Raw genomic sequence first — 15,517 nt, 5'->3', positions numbered from 1 at the left:
CCGCTAGAAGCCGTTTCGGCTCGTGTTCTAGCACTCAACACCACCCGCCTAGCGCGGCGCGGGATCCTAAAAAGAATCCCCACACTTGCTCGGGACGAGCCATGGCGACTCGCGAGAACGGCCGAGCAGAGGTGCTGGCAGCAGTGACAGGTATCGGGTACAAGTTCGCTATCGGCTTCGAGGCTAATGCACCTGCGTCTGTAAAGGGTGAGGAGCGCAGCATGTGATTTCAGACGCGCACAAGGTCCCGCTCGGCTGCATGGGGATTTGGGAATTGTATGCATGCTCGCGCGGGGTTGCAATTTGGTTTCGCTTTTTTTTTTCTTTTTCCTCCTTTCGTTGGTGTTTCTCTATGTTGGCGAATAGCGCGGTGGTCTTCCCCAGCCAGAGAAGCGGGTTGCAACCATGGCGAAACGATTGATGGGCCAGCGCCACACAACAACCACGTCGCGGAACTTGGCCAACCAGACGCTGTAAACAGTGGTGTCTTTCTTTGGAATTTCAGAAGCGGCGGCGGCTGACGGAGGTGCCGCCGACGGTTGCCTTGTGGGATCTGGCGAATCAAAAGGCCATAGGGCTGAAAAGAGCAGCATGTACAATTCCATAGCAGTCAAAACCTGCCGTCGGAATTCCGATGTGAGATCGTTTGCGTCGACGACGGGCGGGAGGGCGCCGGCGGTGGTGCCACGTTGGGAGTCATCTGTGCCGTCGGCAAGGACCGACGGATAGGCAGGCTCGCGCCGTGGTTGCGCTGCATCGAGGATGGGGGGGTGAGATATGTTGTCATGATGTGTGTGTTCAGATGTTTGTTGGTGATGCTCAGCCTGATTTTGTGAAGGACAGCTTTCCCCTCCGCGAGTTGAGAAAGAGGCCCAGCTGTTTTGCTTGAATTGAGCGCAATCGTATCCCTTCGTTGCGGCCAACAAGTTGGTTCTCGTCGAGGCAGTCGCACCCAGGATCAGGGAAAGAGGCATGTTCACGATGCAGACGGGGGCCCCCGGCAAGCTAGAATGTCTTGTATCGCTCGCCCCAGCCCTACGAACCGATCAAGCGGGTCAGCTAGCTTGCTCGCGCTGCAAGCAAAGCGCTTTTCCTTAAGAGAGTCGGTATTGCACAGCCTGCCGCAAGTTGTACGGCAACCTAGCCGGGACTGGCTTGGCTTGGGGCGGTGAGCGTGTGGTTTGAAGCAAGACGCGATTGCTGTGAAGCTTTTTGAAACGTGCGAGAGAGGTGGGGAAACGCGCGGCAGCGGCTTGCTTAACTCTAAAAGGCAGTTTTTAGCTCAGGGAGTCAAAATGAAACAAGCTTTGGTTCTCGTTAGATGAGAACACCAAAAAGAATGCATCGTATGTTCGCAAAAAGAAATCGTCGGCCGGTTGGAGATGCTCCAGGCTGTTGCCTCGTGGGTGAATCGAACACCCGATCTCCTCATTACTAGTGAGGCGCTATACCACTTAGCCAACAAGGCTTGGTGACTGAGCCGCGGAAATCACGGCTTATGGTCCACCGCGAGACATCCTCCCGTCTGCACCACATTGCCGCGATGAAATGCAACTCATGTATTCGCCCGTAGGCCAACGCGCACTAAACAACCGCTCGCGCCTCTAATGTCGCCTTTTTGGCGTGACTAGATATGGTATGTGTGTTGTGGTTAATATACAGTGGTATCTCCTCCATGGGTAGTAGCCTCCAATTAGCCTATCCAAGACCCAGGAGCTCCAGGCCCCGACGCCGGAAAGATGTGTGTTTGTGTCTGTGTGCACGGAATACTGTCCATGGTTCGTATGTGTAATTTTTTTTAATTACCGTCTCCTCCGTGGAGATTGGTTTATCCTTTGTTGTTCGTCCCCCCTTACGCCACCGTCCGTCGCCTAAACAGAATCTCCGCGTTGGGATCCGGCGACTTGCTCATTACCATGACCATGGGCTTCGGCCTCGTCTCGCCGTCCTTGAGCTTGATGTCGTAGTTGAGCAGGAAATACGCCAGGATCATCTTGATCTCGTTCCCTGCGAAGAAGCGGCCCGGACATGCGTGCTTGCCGGCGCCAAAGTTCATGTTGGTATCGCTGATGCTGGTGAACTGCCACCTGTTTGCGTCCTCGTCGGACTTCTGTCGTAGTTTGTAGAAGCGCAGCGCGTCGAACGTGTCTGGGTTCTCAAAGTATCGCTCATCGTGCGAGATGCCGGCCTGCGGTGCCAGCAGCTTGGTGCCCGAGGGCAGGTGGGTGCCGTCGGACAGGTCGATCGGCTTGATGACCTTGCGGATGAAGGAGGCTGCGACATGTTAGTCTGGTGCACCAATAACAACAAAACTGCCACTCACTGATGTTGCCGGCGAGGCGCTGGGTCTCCTTCATAAAGCTGTCCAGCTTCTTCAGCTTGGCCATGCTTTCTTTCCTCGCCCACCCGTGCTCGACCTCCAGCACCTGCCGCGCCTCCTCACGAAGCATCTCTTGCGCATCGGGGTTGGCTGCGAGGTCGTAGATGCAGTCGGTGACGAGATTGTTTGTCGTGTGGATCGACGCCGCCGCGAGGATGAGCTGCAGGTGCGCCTGGGACCTGATATCCGTCTTCTCCTCTGCAGGCAGCGATTCTACGAGCCACTGGATCAAGTCGTCGGGGGTCTGCTCACAGCTGGGCATCTCCAGATCCCGCAGCCGCTCCTCGATGACGGGCTTCAGCATGTTGCTCGCGAGGTCGATGTCCTTGGTGATCTGCCGCAGCTCCGACACCATGTACTGCCCGACGGGCCGCGCCCACTCCGGGAAGAGCTGCATCTTGACCACGGCCACAAAGACGTGGATGGCAAAGTTGATGCTAATGTCCATCCACTTCTCTTGGCGGTTGATGTCAGATCCCACAAACGCCCGGCCGCTGATCCGTGCGATGGCTCGCAGCGCAAAGGGCTGGAACTTAACCGGCGTCCAGTCTAAGGTTGGTTAGCACGAACCGTGGCACACAAGGTTTGGAGCACGACATACCCTTGCAGTCGGGAAACTCGGTGGCGACGACGTACTCGAGCTCGCCCTTGAGCTGTGGCACGAGCCTTGCCAGATTCTGCGAGAGCTTGCATCGGACCAGAGTCGACAGCAGATCCGCGTGGGGGCCCAGCGTGAAGTTGGTGTACCGACTCAGCATGGCCTCGTCAACGGCCTCCGTCGCGCTGAGGACTTCTTCAGGCAGGCTTCTCAGCTCGCCGATGAGTCGCGCGGGGATGAGGACCTGCAGGCCTTCTGTCGCCTTGATCTGGTAGACGGTATCGCGGAACTAAGTGCACAGTCAGCCACGATCACCGCCAGCGCAATCGAAGAGCCTTACCTTGCCATAGCTGTCGCGAATCAACGTCTCCGCGTCAAACATCCACTTGGTCTTTGCCGCCTTGTAGAACGGCATGGGCAGCTTCTGCTTGCGCGATTGCAGCAGCCACGCGACCACCAGCATCGCGCTGATGGCGACGTAGTAGCTGATGTGCTTGCCCCCCGGCACCACCTGGGGCAGGTTGAGCTCCATGGGCATCGACGACATTGTGGTTGACTGATTCATCGGAATGCTGGATGAAGGGAAAGAAAGCAATCCTCAAAAGCAAATCTAACAGGGTATCAATCCAACACGCCAACACGACCAGAAGAAAAAAAGGTACAACGCCAGCGAGGCGGTAAAGTCGAAACTCGGATCGAGATCAGGTCGCAATGAGAGTCGTCTGCTGATGGAGACTTCCCGGGGCGGAGAGGGAAGTATGGCGACGACTTAGATATGCCTCCAAGACATTGGCCATTAGAATCCAAGAGTACCCGGCCAGGCCCTGCGGAGGGTCGACGATGCGATGGCGTCAAGGTTGGCGGCTCCAGGAAGTGGGAAAAGTCAAAAAGGACGAATGACGGCTGTCCAAGTCGGGATTCCGAGTTCCTGTGGCCGCGTTGCCCGTCCGTCGTCCCCGTCTCTTCTTCTCTATCTGTCTCGCAAGCGTCGTCCAGCGTCGTCGTCGAGTTTGGTTTGATGAGCGTTGTTGACCGTGTCCGTCGTGCTACTCGTGGTCCAGGGAGAAATCAGAAGCCCAGACGAGAATGACGGTGCAAAGGGACGGGACTCTACAATGATAAAAGTAAAACCCAAGGAGCAAAAGACGAACGAAGGACAAAAAGAGGGAAGGGGTAAAAAAGGATAAAAGTCGGAAATCGATGCTTGTCTGCGCGTGCCTGTTTGCATCGCAGTGTGTACCCTGCATCAGCAGCAACGGCGGCGCGCGCAAGTGCACACACCAGAAACACAGACGACATGCAACGCAAAGCAGGCCTTCCCGCTTCCTTCCCGACAGCAGCGCAGGACGCTACGCAAGCCATTCCCGACCTCCTCCCATCGGTATCCATCGGGGCGGCGGCCTGGCGACCTGTGACCTGGAGGACCCAGGACAAAGGCAGGGACCGCTAAGCTTGACCTTGCGCCTGGGCCGGGCACGCTGGGTGAAATCTGGAGGGTTTGGGAGTTTGGACCGACTGGGACGTGATCGACTTCTGCTTCCTTGGGCGTCTCTGGCGGTTTCGCGGACTTGCCAGGCGCATCTGAAACATGGATGGTCAACAGGAGTCGTTCGGGAGCAGCCACCTCCGGATTTTTAGCTTGCTGCCCACCCCGTGCCTCGAAAGAGAAAAAGAGCCCCAGACATGTTCATGTTGCTGCTGTTGATGCGGATGTTTTGATTAGCCGTCATTGCGCTGTGGCAATCAGGCGCAGTAGAATCATCCGCATAGGGTCTTTGTGCCAGCCGTTGTTGGTCTCCTCCGTCAAGCAAGGTAGATGGAGTAAGTGATCGGATAAGATAAAGATCAAGATAAGGTATTCTGTAACCAAAATGCGAGGTACCGACGTCTCAGACAGGCGTCTTAGGTAATCCCTATCCCAGGGGCGAGAGAGAGCCCCTACAGTACCTACCCCCAAGTATCCTTCAGCCTCATCGCGGCCAATGGGATACCTTAGTGTACCTTCCCCACCTGCCCCTTCTGGCACGGATGCTGGCCCGACAGGGGCTTTCTCGGCTCGCTTACTGGCCGAGACGCGCCAGAAATTGTTAGTGTAGCGCAACTCCTCCACATTCATCCCATCTCCGACCATCTTCTGACCTCAACCCACCTTCTCGAAGCGCCGCCCACGACTCCTAGGAACCAACTATACGCTTCACAGTAAGCTTCTTCGACGCTTGCGCGGACCTCCTTTCCCTCGGATCTGCCCTGGTCCTGTTCCTTCTGATCCCCCCTCCCACCAATGCAACGCAACGTCTCTGGCAAACCCGAGATTCGCACACTCGATAATGAACCAGCCTATAGATCTTGCTGCAAGCCAAGTTCTAAACTCTAAACAAAAGAGTCCGACATCTCTCGCGGCCCAAGGATTTCGCCTGAGCCGCTCCCCAGACGCCTTCGCTGCCGTACAAACGACATCAAGCATCCCACGACATATCAACAGCCCTGCGTCTCGGAACCTGCCGCTGGGCTGTCGTTGCGGCCGCCATGGGCATGGGCGTCGCTGTCTCCGTCCGCCCTGGAGGGGTTAGGAGGGCCTTGGATGGGCGCCGTCGTCATCCCCATTCCCTGCGACTGATCAAACCTGCACCTCAAAGTCCCCGTGCTCCTGAGTACGCCAGCAGGAGCGACATTATCCAATGCCTCGCTGCCCTCGGCTTCCAAGAGAAACGCATGGCCTGCCAAGATGATGTCCAAGAATAGGCACAGGGGTCACCCTCCGCAAGGCAGGATTAAACGACAACCCGCAATGCTTAGCTGTTTGCTTGCCTGTCATCGTCGCCGGCTCGTTCCATCCATGTGTTCTAGCAACTGCCCGCCGCCGCCGCAGCAACGAGCCGCAGGGATGGCGATGCACAGTTGCCTGCCCACCTGCTACCGGACTTCAGGCCAGGCGGTTTGCGTTGGTGGCCGCGTGTGCATGCCGCCCTCCTTCTCCAAACAATGAGGAATCGAATGGATCTGCACGGTAATCTACACGCTAGGAACCTGGCTCCCGCAACCTTGAGCGCGTACGACACGCAGTCCACGTCAGGGAGGCGGCCTGTATCTGGTCGTCGTTCTGGTTCTCCTGGAACCCCGCTTCAGGATCGTCGGGGCCGTCGTCGAGTGATGGGCGTCCAAAAACATGCTCACCTATTATGCTGCAGCTCCCCATGACCATGCGGGTCTCTCTCCGCCAAGACGGTATCCGGCGAGAAGCTTGTTGCAGTTACACATTTGAGCCCCCCAAAGGCGGGAGCGGTGCCGTCGTCGGCTCCGAGGAGGAGTGCGTGCACAAAACCCCGTGGGATTTCTTTCGCAGTCTCAAGTGCCGACCAACGACCTGCGATGTTACTGGCAAACGGTTTGGATCTGAAAACAAGAAGCGGTTCGGCCGCCGTCGGTCCGTCCTGCGCCTTGGTCAGATGGCCCGCAACAGTCTCCGATAGACATTGTCTCGCGGCTTCACTGCTACAATACGCGACTTGGGCTGATGTTTGTGGAGGGCACTGACCGGACTCGTTGGGGGATGCCTTCTCGACATGGCATTGTGCGCCTTTCCCTCAAATGGAAATCCAAACGAACACACCTGAACTTTTGCATCTGAACCCGATCCCAAGTATCGGCTACGTAACCGGACGAGCAATATTGATTCGCTGGTGACGCAGGTTGATGACGGCACAGCACAAAAATAAACCAGCCTCGCGTCGCCTCGTCTGTCGCCATCCAGCCGGTTTGTTTATTCGATGCGGCTCAGCCACAGGAACGGTCTGGCCCGGTATCAAAACAGCGGCCGTGACGTTGCCGCAGGTGATTGAGCCGCACGCACGCACGCCGAGGAAAAATGTTTCCAGAAACGGCGTTTGACAAAAACGTCTTGGCCCCACAACGAATGCTCCAAAAGAGAATGCGCGTTTGGCAAAAGATGAAGATGCGGCCAGTGTGGATTGAACACACGACCTTCAGATTGATTGAATGAAGTTTCTCGGATCGTGATCCGCTTCAGTCTGACGCTCTCCCAACTGAGCTATGTCCGCCACGATCTTCGGGAGTTGCCTGACGCAGTGAGCGATATAATGCCTCCCTCCACTTCTTGCCCACATCGCCCATGTCATTAGTCGTGCAAGACGACTGTCTTTGCAACCTCTTCGACGAGCTGTCGAGGTGTGTACATGGCCGAGCCAGCCTCCTGCAGGTATGGCACAAGAGCAGAGACAACTCAACTTGCGATTGCATCCTCTCTTCAGACTCGAGTTCGGCCGTCTTCTCTCCCAGCCATCTGGAATCTCGACGTTAGCCCTGGACCCTGGACCCCACCCATCCGCTCCGCCCACCGCCTAGGTAGCTCGCGATGCGCTGCCCTAAGTGGTTCCCTGCCCATCAGGCCTTCAACGACAACCGGTCTGGTGGTGTAGTTGGTTATCACGTCAGTCTAACAGGTCGAGCGCTTCTCCGAATGCCCTCGCCTGGCACACTGAAGGTCTCCGGTTCAAGTCCGGGCTAGATCATCCTATGGGCGATTGGTTTAGTGGTATAATACTCGCTTAGCATGTGAGTGGTCCAGGGTTCGATTCCCTGATCGTCCAGCTTTTTGACGGCGTCCTGGGCGTGAGGTCCGTCTCATGATTTGCGTTGTTCTTTTTTGATATTCGGGCGCCTTCCGGGCCTGACTCGGGGGACGGGCTGACTGGGACCGAGCTGTTGCGGGTGGAAACAATACCCGATGGCTTGGTTAAACTTGAGACTGGGTTCCGAAGCTTGTGACGGCGTCGTGCCGTCTCAAAACAGAGGCCTCGACGCGCCGTCGAGACAGTCAATGCCTACTGGCAGTTTTGTGTGTGGTTCCAAAGAACAAAACGTGATCGAGGAAACCTTCTTCTACGCTCGTGTCAAAAACTCACCGACTCGTGGCCCACGATGGTGCGTCGCGCGACCCGTGAGACCCTGACTGCGGGAACCAATGCGGGAAGAGAACCACCGCTCTTTGGGACGGCTGGAAAGGGTTTCTACGACACGGGCCAGCTCGACCATTGAGCAAAACGCAAATCTCCTCACTGTCGGAGAATTATCTGCTGTTCTCGTGCCTCCAGACGATCCGGCTGCCGCGTAGAATGCGGGGACGCGCGTCTTTGAAGGGTGCTATTCCTGGATCGCAGCCATCGTCGGTTTCCGGCCGCCCTGCACTCGCATGGCCTCCGTGGCTGTTCAAAGACAGGGCTGTCGACCTGAGCAGATGAAATGGTTTTGGACATGTCCTCACAACGTCCTGCGGCTGGCGTGTGGTGGTGACGCATGGGCACGCCAACGACCGGAGCATCAATTCCCGACTGCTGAATTGAGTGCCTTCATTTCGTTCAGCCGCCACTTGACAACTTGGCCGCGGCCCGGGAGTCCCTCATCGAAATGGCTCGGGTCGGCAGCTCGGCCGTATCAACACATCAACGACTTTTGATGAACACAAGTGCTGATGACTCTGGACGAACGGGATGTAACAGACCTATGCAGGTCTGGATGGCGCAAAAGCATCATACCACCCTGCAGCTGTTGTTCCGAGAATTTTCGACGTGCTTGCTTTTTCCTCTGCGTTCCGTTAGTCAGGCTTGACTTTCGACGTGCATATGTTGACTCGCAATTCCGTCTCTTCTTCGGAAATGCAAGGCAGTAAATAAATCGAGGAAGGTCGTAGACGAAGAAGCCCGAGCTTCCATGCCAGTGTGTGGCGAGGGGTGCTTGTTTTTGCTTCCTGGTCTCAGCAACCATTGATACTTGCTGTATCAATGCAACTCCTTTCACACATGAAGCCAGATTGGCGCCGTGGTACGCGGCGAATCGAACAGCGGTTGCCTCGGCATATGATGGGGCAGCGCAAGATGCCTCCTTTTCCCATGCTATACAACCAACCGGCGGCATTAGAACTGGAATTATAGCCATCAACGAACTGATCCGTTTGCCAGTTGCAACATTTCTTCGAGCAGCGTGCCACGGACGCATCGCCGGGCTAACATCTGCTAACCAGCACCGCCAGCGCAGTAATCTAATCGTTTCGCCGAGCCTATAGCGAATCCCGAGCTGCTCGGTCCGAGTTTGATCGGTCGATGGGCGGAGGACGCCTGCGGTACATGGGAAGGCCAGATTGACGAATGTGACCGTCATCTCGGTTCTCCGGCTTCCAGAAGCTCTCCAGACGTGTCGAAATGATTGCGAGCCAGGGGCTTGACGACAGCCTGTTTCAACCAAGTGGCTGGAAGAGGAAGGCTGGCATCGTGTGAGTCCAGACAAGCGGTCCCGGAAGCGACCCGAAATGACCGGGCAGCGGTCGCAATAAAGCCAGACTTGGTTCGAGCTAGGGGGCTTTATAGACCGGCAGCTAGGACAACGTCCCCGGAAACGCAGGAACGCGTGCTTTTCACAGCGGCGTTCCCATCGGTGTGGAGAGTCAAGTGGCACTTCTTTGCACTGTGAGAGATCGACGGACCGGTGGGCTGTCTGGAGGAGCTTCACGTGTGAAGACGAGGATGCTGGGGCGGACAGGGAGGCCCGATGATTTCAGGGGTCTGATTGTTGGGATCAACTTGACGTGATGGCTACACAGCAGGTGCTTTCGAATGCGGTCTTGGGCGCGAGAAAAGCAACGACGCTGCAGACCGGCATTGGGAGCACGGGAACGTCGATTGGAGGTATGCGGCTGACGTCGACTAGAAGCGATATGCCCGACGACAGTTCTGGCTGTCGTTTGAAAAATTTCAGCTCCTACTGCAACCGCAAACAAGATTCTATTCCAAAGTCTGAAGCCCAGTTGGGGCACCGGGGAAGCAGGACTGCGAGCCGGCGAAATGTGGTTGGGCGCGTGAGACAGGGCTACGGTGGAAACTTGCTTTCCGATCAGGTGAGCGGTTGGGTGGGTGGCCGTAGTAGCGAGGCGTTGATCGGGCAATCAGTTTGATGAGAGAAAAGCGAATAAAGTTATCAGATCGAACCCATGCTTGCCCATGCCGTGTCGCTGGGCCGCGAACCGTCTTGTGGAGCAGCTAGCCCAGGCCGGCGTCGACAAACGCGTAGAAATGAGGATGCGACAGTGACTTGGCGTTAGGAGACACGAGCGGGTCCTGGCCACGACAGGCCCAGAATCTCAGGTTTGGCGTTTGCGTTGGGAGGATTGACGTGGCTTCAGGGAGTTGCGGTGTGACCGGTGTCGGAGATGAAATCAGATTAGATGCGATTGATTTGATGAGATTGATAAACGGGCGATAACATTGTGGCTTCGTGTTTGACCAGAGACCAAAAGAAAGTCAAACCTGAGTAGACAGGGTGATGAGACGAAGGTCACGGACAGGGATCGGACGGCAGGGTCGGCATTCCGTTTGGCAATTGGACCTGTTTGCGGCGATCCTCGGTCTGGAGCGGCCACTCGACTGGCGTGTGATGTTTGTGTTGGCAGCGGATGCCGTATGCGCTCGACGAAGGGATTGTGACGTGGATGCGTGACGCGCGGGTAGCTTATCACGGCAGCGGACGGCGGAGGACACCGACGGAGCCGAGCCTGCAAGAGTGGCAGCTGCCGTCCACTTTCGAGATACGGGTGCTGAGCGGAGCGGCACTGGAGCAGCAAAGGGCACGTGGAGGGTCGAGGACGGAATTGCTCGGTTCGGTCGCGGGCTGGGTGTCCGTACCAAGCAGCCGTTCTGCGCGAACCGGCGAATTTTCCCCAATCCTTCCGCGGTTGTGCAGCGTCGCATTCCGAGGGTTTCTTTCGTCAGCGGTGCGCCAACACTGCCGTCGAAGGTGCTTGGGCTGGGCCGTGGAATGACGGTTGATGCGCAACAATTGGCACGCATCAGACGGAGATCCACTGCGCGACTGGCATCGGAAGACAGTGTGCGAAACAGTGTCCAGGGTCTGGATCGGGGGTGGAAAGTGACGGAATCCAGTGGCGACTCAACGGCTAATGGGACGGGTAGTGGTCTGACAGTGGAAGAGATTTCCCGGCAACTGGTTATGCTTGTGTTTATCGTTTGATGCTCGGTGAGCGGTGAGAGAGCATGAATAGGATATTGACCTGTGATTTTTGTCATTGCCGTGTCATCGAACGAGCGTGGTGCGCGGAGAGAGATTGCTTCATTAGCCGTGGCCTCGCCGACACACGGGGCTGAGCCCATGGGAAAAGTCGGGGGGGCCGCTGTCCCGGACGAACCGTACCGTCTGCAACCGAGGGAGCACACGACGTCGGGGTGGCTGATCCAACGTGCTGGGCCACACTGTACGGTATAGATTGGGAGTGCGTAGCGTGGTACGTAGGGCATGTTGATATGCCGGCGACGTTGCGATAGCGTAATAATGCTGGGGACGGTAAAAGAAGACGCAAGACGGAGCTCCTCTTCCCCTGTCCCATTTGACCGTCGACGGAGTGCTCCTGCTCCTCGGGCGGAGCTGAATTAGGGCGTATTCGTTGGATATGAGGTGGAGGATCATGGATGCGGCCACCTCATCGTGCGTAGCGGCTGCACGACTGAGATGGCGGCGGCAGATGGCAGGCAGAGCATCGTGGAGAGCGTGATTGAGAGGGGGAATGGCGAAATGGGCGTCGTCTCAATGGTCAGCGAACCCGGAGTGCAGCATGTTGAAGTCTAGCGCATCTGGTGATGGCAGAACCCCACACGCTTGTTCACCGTGTTGGTGCCGATGTTGGATTTCGCGAGATGCCAGTCGTCGCATTTTCCAGCGCTGCGGGACGAGTCCACTGCGGTGCAGCAGCAGTGACTGCCCACCTCAACAAATGCGGGTGTGGAAAGCACCTCACAGTGACTCTAATTCTTCCCGGCTGCCGGCTCGGGGCAAGAACGCCTCGGTTGGCTTTCGAGAATGGGGGAAGGGCACGCCCGGCTGGTTTCTGCACTGTGAGCAGGAGCTGCCCGGGCAAGAACAGCCGGCAAAGGGGCAATGAGGCGCGGGTAATTGCCCTGAAAAGGAGACAGGTGGGGTGGAAGGAGCGGATCGGAATGTGGAAGGAGAAAAGATAGGAGCACCGATCCAATGCACTTGCCATAGTCCGTGGTTTAGGTTATTTGTGGCAGTGACGGATGGCAGTGGCTGCAGCTGATATGGCAGTCGTCTACGGAAGCAGGAGCAGCAGGAGCATGACTGCCCAACTTGACGCAGTAGCCAACTCTATCACTGGCATGGAAGCGACATCGGACACGTCGTCCTGGCCCCTCATGCTCCTTGCACCTTCTTCACCTTTCCAAGCAAAGGCAAGACACGCACTGATGCGATGCGATTGATAACTGTGACACAGCACAGACAAATGCTGACGATGGCGCCTGTGCTGGAATGCGGCGGGCCATATTCAGCCTGCCGTATTGCTTTTTGTGCTCGTGTAATACATCAGACAACTCGGCGAATCCCTTGGTCATCATGCCAGGTCGTTGGTGTCATTGAAGTGCCCACTAATCCAGCCCAGCCCGATGCATGGTAGCCGGCGGCCCACTCCCACCGCCGCCAAGATGCCCCAAAAAGTCTACCGATACAGCGCTGTGGACGCTGGAAGAAGCCCCCGAAGGTGCTCGGGGACAGACAGTGTCCCTCCGAAGATTAGGACACTGTCCGGCTGCGGCCAGTCAAGGGTCACGGTACCATCGTCCGCTCGTCGACGCCGGTGGCGGCTAGGCCTAACTGGGGCACTCCAGGGTCCCCAGTCTGCCCAAAAACGGAGACTTTTCGACTGTCATTTTTCCTTGCTGCCCCCTCCGTCGCCTTGCCGATGCCCATTGCCTGCATTCTGCCTCCTCGTCGCTGCAAGAAAAATACCAGCTGCGCAGCAAAAAGGCAAGAAAAATCAGAATCAACTTGGTACTGTACGGGTACGAGGAGCTACGACGTCCTCGGCTGGAGATCGACAAATTCAAGAGCCATTTTCTTTCCCAGGCCAGAGACGGGCCCTCTCCGTTTTTACCTCTATCGACCTCCACGCCTCCAAAACCTTACATCTATTTCCTTCCCTCCCGCCTGAATCAACCTTTCCCTCCTTTCCCTTCCCCTCGCTGATATAACAACGGACTTCCGCTTATCTGATCAGACTTATCTGATCAAGAATTCACCCACCGGTTTCAGTCACCAAGCACGCACGCACTGCACGAAAACGTCAACACACACACACATACACCCACGCTGCCTCAGCATGCTAAATAACTACTGACTATCCGCCCCCCGATCCTACCACCACTCGCGACCACTTTACGCCATCCTCCACGCGAAAATCTCCAACCCCCCTGTCGCACACCACAGTCGCGTAGGTCGTCACATCCGCCACTTAAACAACCACAACCACAACACATTCGCGATGCACAGCACAATGGCCACCACTGCCATGGCCTCGTCATTGCTTGGCTCTACCAGCGGCTGCATTCCCGAGGAGCCTTCTGCGCCCTCGGCTGCCCCCTCGCTTACCTACTCCGAGGAGTCAGAGGATCAAGATGAAGAGCCTCAGCCTCCCCGCAGACGACGCGCTTCTACACGCCTCATTGCTCAGAGCCCTGCAGACATCCAGCGCATCACCGGCGAGTCCACCGCCGAGCTGATCCAGAGATGTTGCGGAGGCGGCTGCTGCATGAAGCTGGGCAAGAAGAAAGAGGGCGTCGAGTACGAGGCCATCACCTTCCCCGACAATGACGCCTACAAGTCTCTCGCGCTCAAGATTGGCGAGATCCCTACGACCCTTACCAACATTGCCGAGATGCCCGAGCAGACCGTCTTCTTCGAGCCAGTACCGAAGTCCACCGTCAACGTGCCCTCGCCGACAGACTCGGCAATCTCTCTGGGTGCTGACGCCCCCAAGGACGACCTCGCCACCCTGCAGAGCAAGTTCAAGGACTTTACTCTCGACGGCATCGACACAACGAGGGAGCCGCCCAAGTTCGTGCAGCCGCACCCGCCTTACCATGTCTACGCCGCCCGCATCGACTCGACCCGCGAGCTGACCAAGCCCGGCGCCGAGAAGCGCACCTACCACTTCGACCTCGACATCACAAGTTACCCCGGCGAGGAGGACATGGACTTCAGAGTCGGCGGCGCCATCGGTGTGATGGCTCCCAACGACAAGGCCTGCGTCGATGACGTCTTTGATGCCCTGATGATTCCCCGTTTCATCCGCGACAAGCCGGTGCTCATGAAGACGACCCGGGGCCGCTGGCCGACCGTCTGGGGCGACGACCAGGCCCGCGAGATGGCCACGACCCGCCGTGACCTGCTTACCTGGTGCTCCGACATCCAGTCGTACCCCCCGACCAAGCAGCTCCTCCGCATCCTGGCCGAGTACGCCGCAGACCCCAACGAGAAGAAGCTTCTGACCTACCTCTGCGCCGCCGAGGGCCAGGGCGTCTTTTGCGATTTCCGCACCGGCCCGCATGTCTCCCTGTCCCAGCTCTTGAACGCATTCCCCAGCTCGCACCCGCCCCTAGACCTGCTGTTGTCGGTCCTGAACCCTCTGATGCCCCGCTTCTACTCGCTCTCCAACGACCCGCACGACGCCTATAAGACGCGCGACGGCAAGGTCCACCGGCTGATCGAGATTGCCGTCACGGTTCATGAGACTGCTGACTGGCGTCGCGGTCTCCGCACCGGTATCGGCTCCGGCTTCTTTGAGCGCCAGGCCCAGAGATGGCTCAAGGCCAAGGCCGCCGGCGAGACGCCCGAGGTGTACATTCCCATGTTCAAGGGCCTCATGGCCAACCCGCTCGCGAAGCAGTTCGTGTCCGACGGCCCCATGCTGCTCATTGGCGCCGGTGTCGGCATCGCGCCCTTCAGGGGCTTCGTGCAGCGTCGTCTGAAGACGGCCAACTGCGCCAACAAGGTCTGGGTGCTCCAGGGCATCCGAGACTCGCTCGTCGACGAGATCTACAGCGGCGAGTGGGGTGTGCACGAAGACGAGGTCAAGCGTGTCGTGCAGAGCCGTCGCGGTGAGAGCCGCTACGTCCAGGAGGAGGTGCGCAACCAGGCGGACCTCGTCTGGTACATTGCCAACGCCGTCGACGGTCGTGTCTTTGTCTGCGGCAGCTCCAGGGGCATGGGCGAGGGCGTCGAGGATGCGCTCGTCGACGTGGCCATGCAGAAGGGCAACCTGGAGCGGGAGGAGGCCAAGAAGTACTGGGAGCTGAAGAAGGAGGCCGGCCAGTACATCGCCGAGACGTGGTAGGGCGGGGCCGCAACCTTTATATGCAGACGCAGTGCCCGCATGTCCCGAAGAGTGTGACTCGGGGGGCAAGCGGTTTATGAATGGGGCGCCTGACTGCTGATGCGGTCGATCACTGCTGTGCCGCGAACTCGGCTTTTTCGGGGAACGGCTTCGGTCATCGGACGTAAGATGTTAAAAGCATCCAGCCGCGCCTGGCGACGAAAAATAAAATACGAGAGCATGGGGGGGTTAACATACCACGCGGGAAAAAGCACCTAGACGGCGTTTCGGGTGGGTTGATTTTTGTTCGGCAAGATTTGTACTGTTGCGAGACAGGAATTTTACACGGGGT

General features: G+C 57.5%; 2 protein-coding genes and 4 non-coding genes across 6 annotated transcripts; 3 read left to right on the top strand and 3 right to left on the bottom strand.

Moving 5' to 3' along the window:
- Positions 1 to 1,396: 1,396 nt before the first annotated feature.
- On the bottom strand, positions 1,397 to 1,468 carry COL26b_008067. The gene has a single exon. It is a non-coding gene; the product is annotated as a tRNA-Thr (tRNA).
- A 384-nt stretch (positions 1,469 to 1,852) lies between these two features.
- On the bottom strand, positions 1,853 to 3,525 carry COL26b_008066 (uncharacterized protein; the record flags this gene model as incomplete). The annotated part of the gene is made up of 4 exons (XM_053180835.1): positions 1,853 to 2,274; positions 2,324 to 2,929; positions 2,982 to 3,267; positions 3,319 to 3,525. 4 exons carry the CDS (start codon positions 3,523 to 3,525, stop codon positions 1,853 to 1,855), a joined length of 1,521 nt encoding a protein of 506 aa, XP_053035227.1.
- Positions 3,526 to 6,931: 3,406 nt separating this feature from the next.
- Positions 6,932 to 7,036, bottom strand: COL26b_008065. Its single transcript has one exon. It is a non-coding gene; the product is annotated as a tRNA-Phe (tRNA).
- Positions 7,037 to 7,399: 363 nt separating this feature from the next.
- On the top strand, positions 7,400 to 7,507 carry COL26b_008064. Its single transcript has one exon. It is a non-coding gene; the product is annotated as a tRNA-Val (tRNA).
- A 6-nt stretch (positions 7,508 to 7,513) lies between these two features.
- COL26b_008063 lies at positions 7,514 to 7,585 on the top strand. Its single transcript has one exon. It is a non-coding gene; the product is annotated as a tRNA-Ala (tRNA).
- Positions 7,586 to 13,347: 5,762 nt separating this feature from the next.
- COL26b_008062 (uncharacterized protein) lies at positions 13,348 to 15,186 on the top strand (the record flags this gene model as incomplete). The annotated part of the gene is made up of 1 exon (XM_053180834.1): positions 13,348 to 15,186. One exon carries the CDS (start codon positions 13,348 to 13,350, stop codon positions 15,184 to 15,186), a length of 1,839 nt encoding a protein of 612 aa, XP_053035226.1.
- Positions 15,187 to 15,517: the final 331 nt, after the last annotated feature.

This window comes from Colletotrichum chrysophilum (genome assembly GCF_026319265.1).
Source record: "Colletotrichum chrysophilum strain AFK26 chromosome Unknown scaffold_68, whole genome shotgun sequence".
NCBI lineage: Eukaryota > Fungi > Ascomycota > Sordariomycetes > Glomerellales > Glomerellaceae > Colletotrichum > Colletotrichum chrysophilum.
This window is presented reverse-complemented; position numbering and strand designations above follow the sequence as displayed.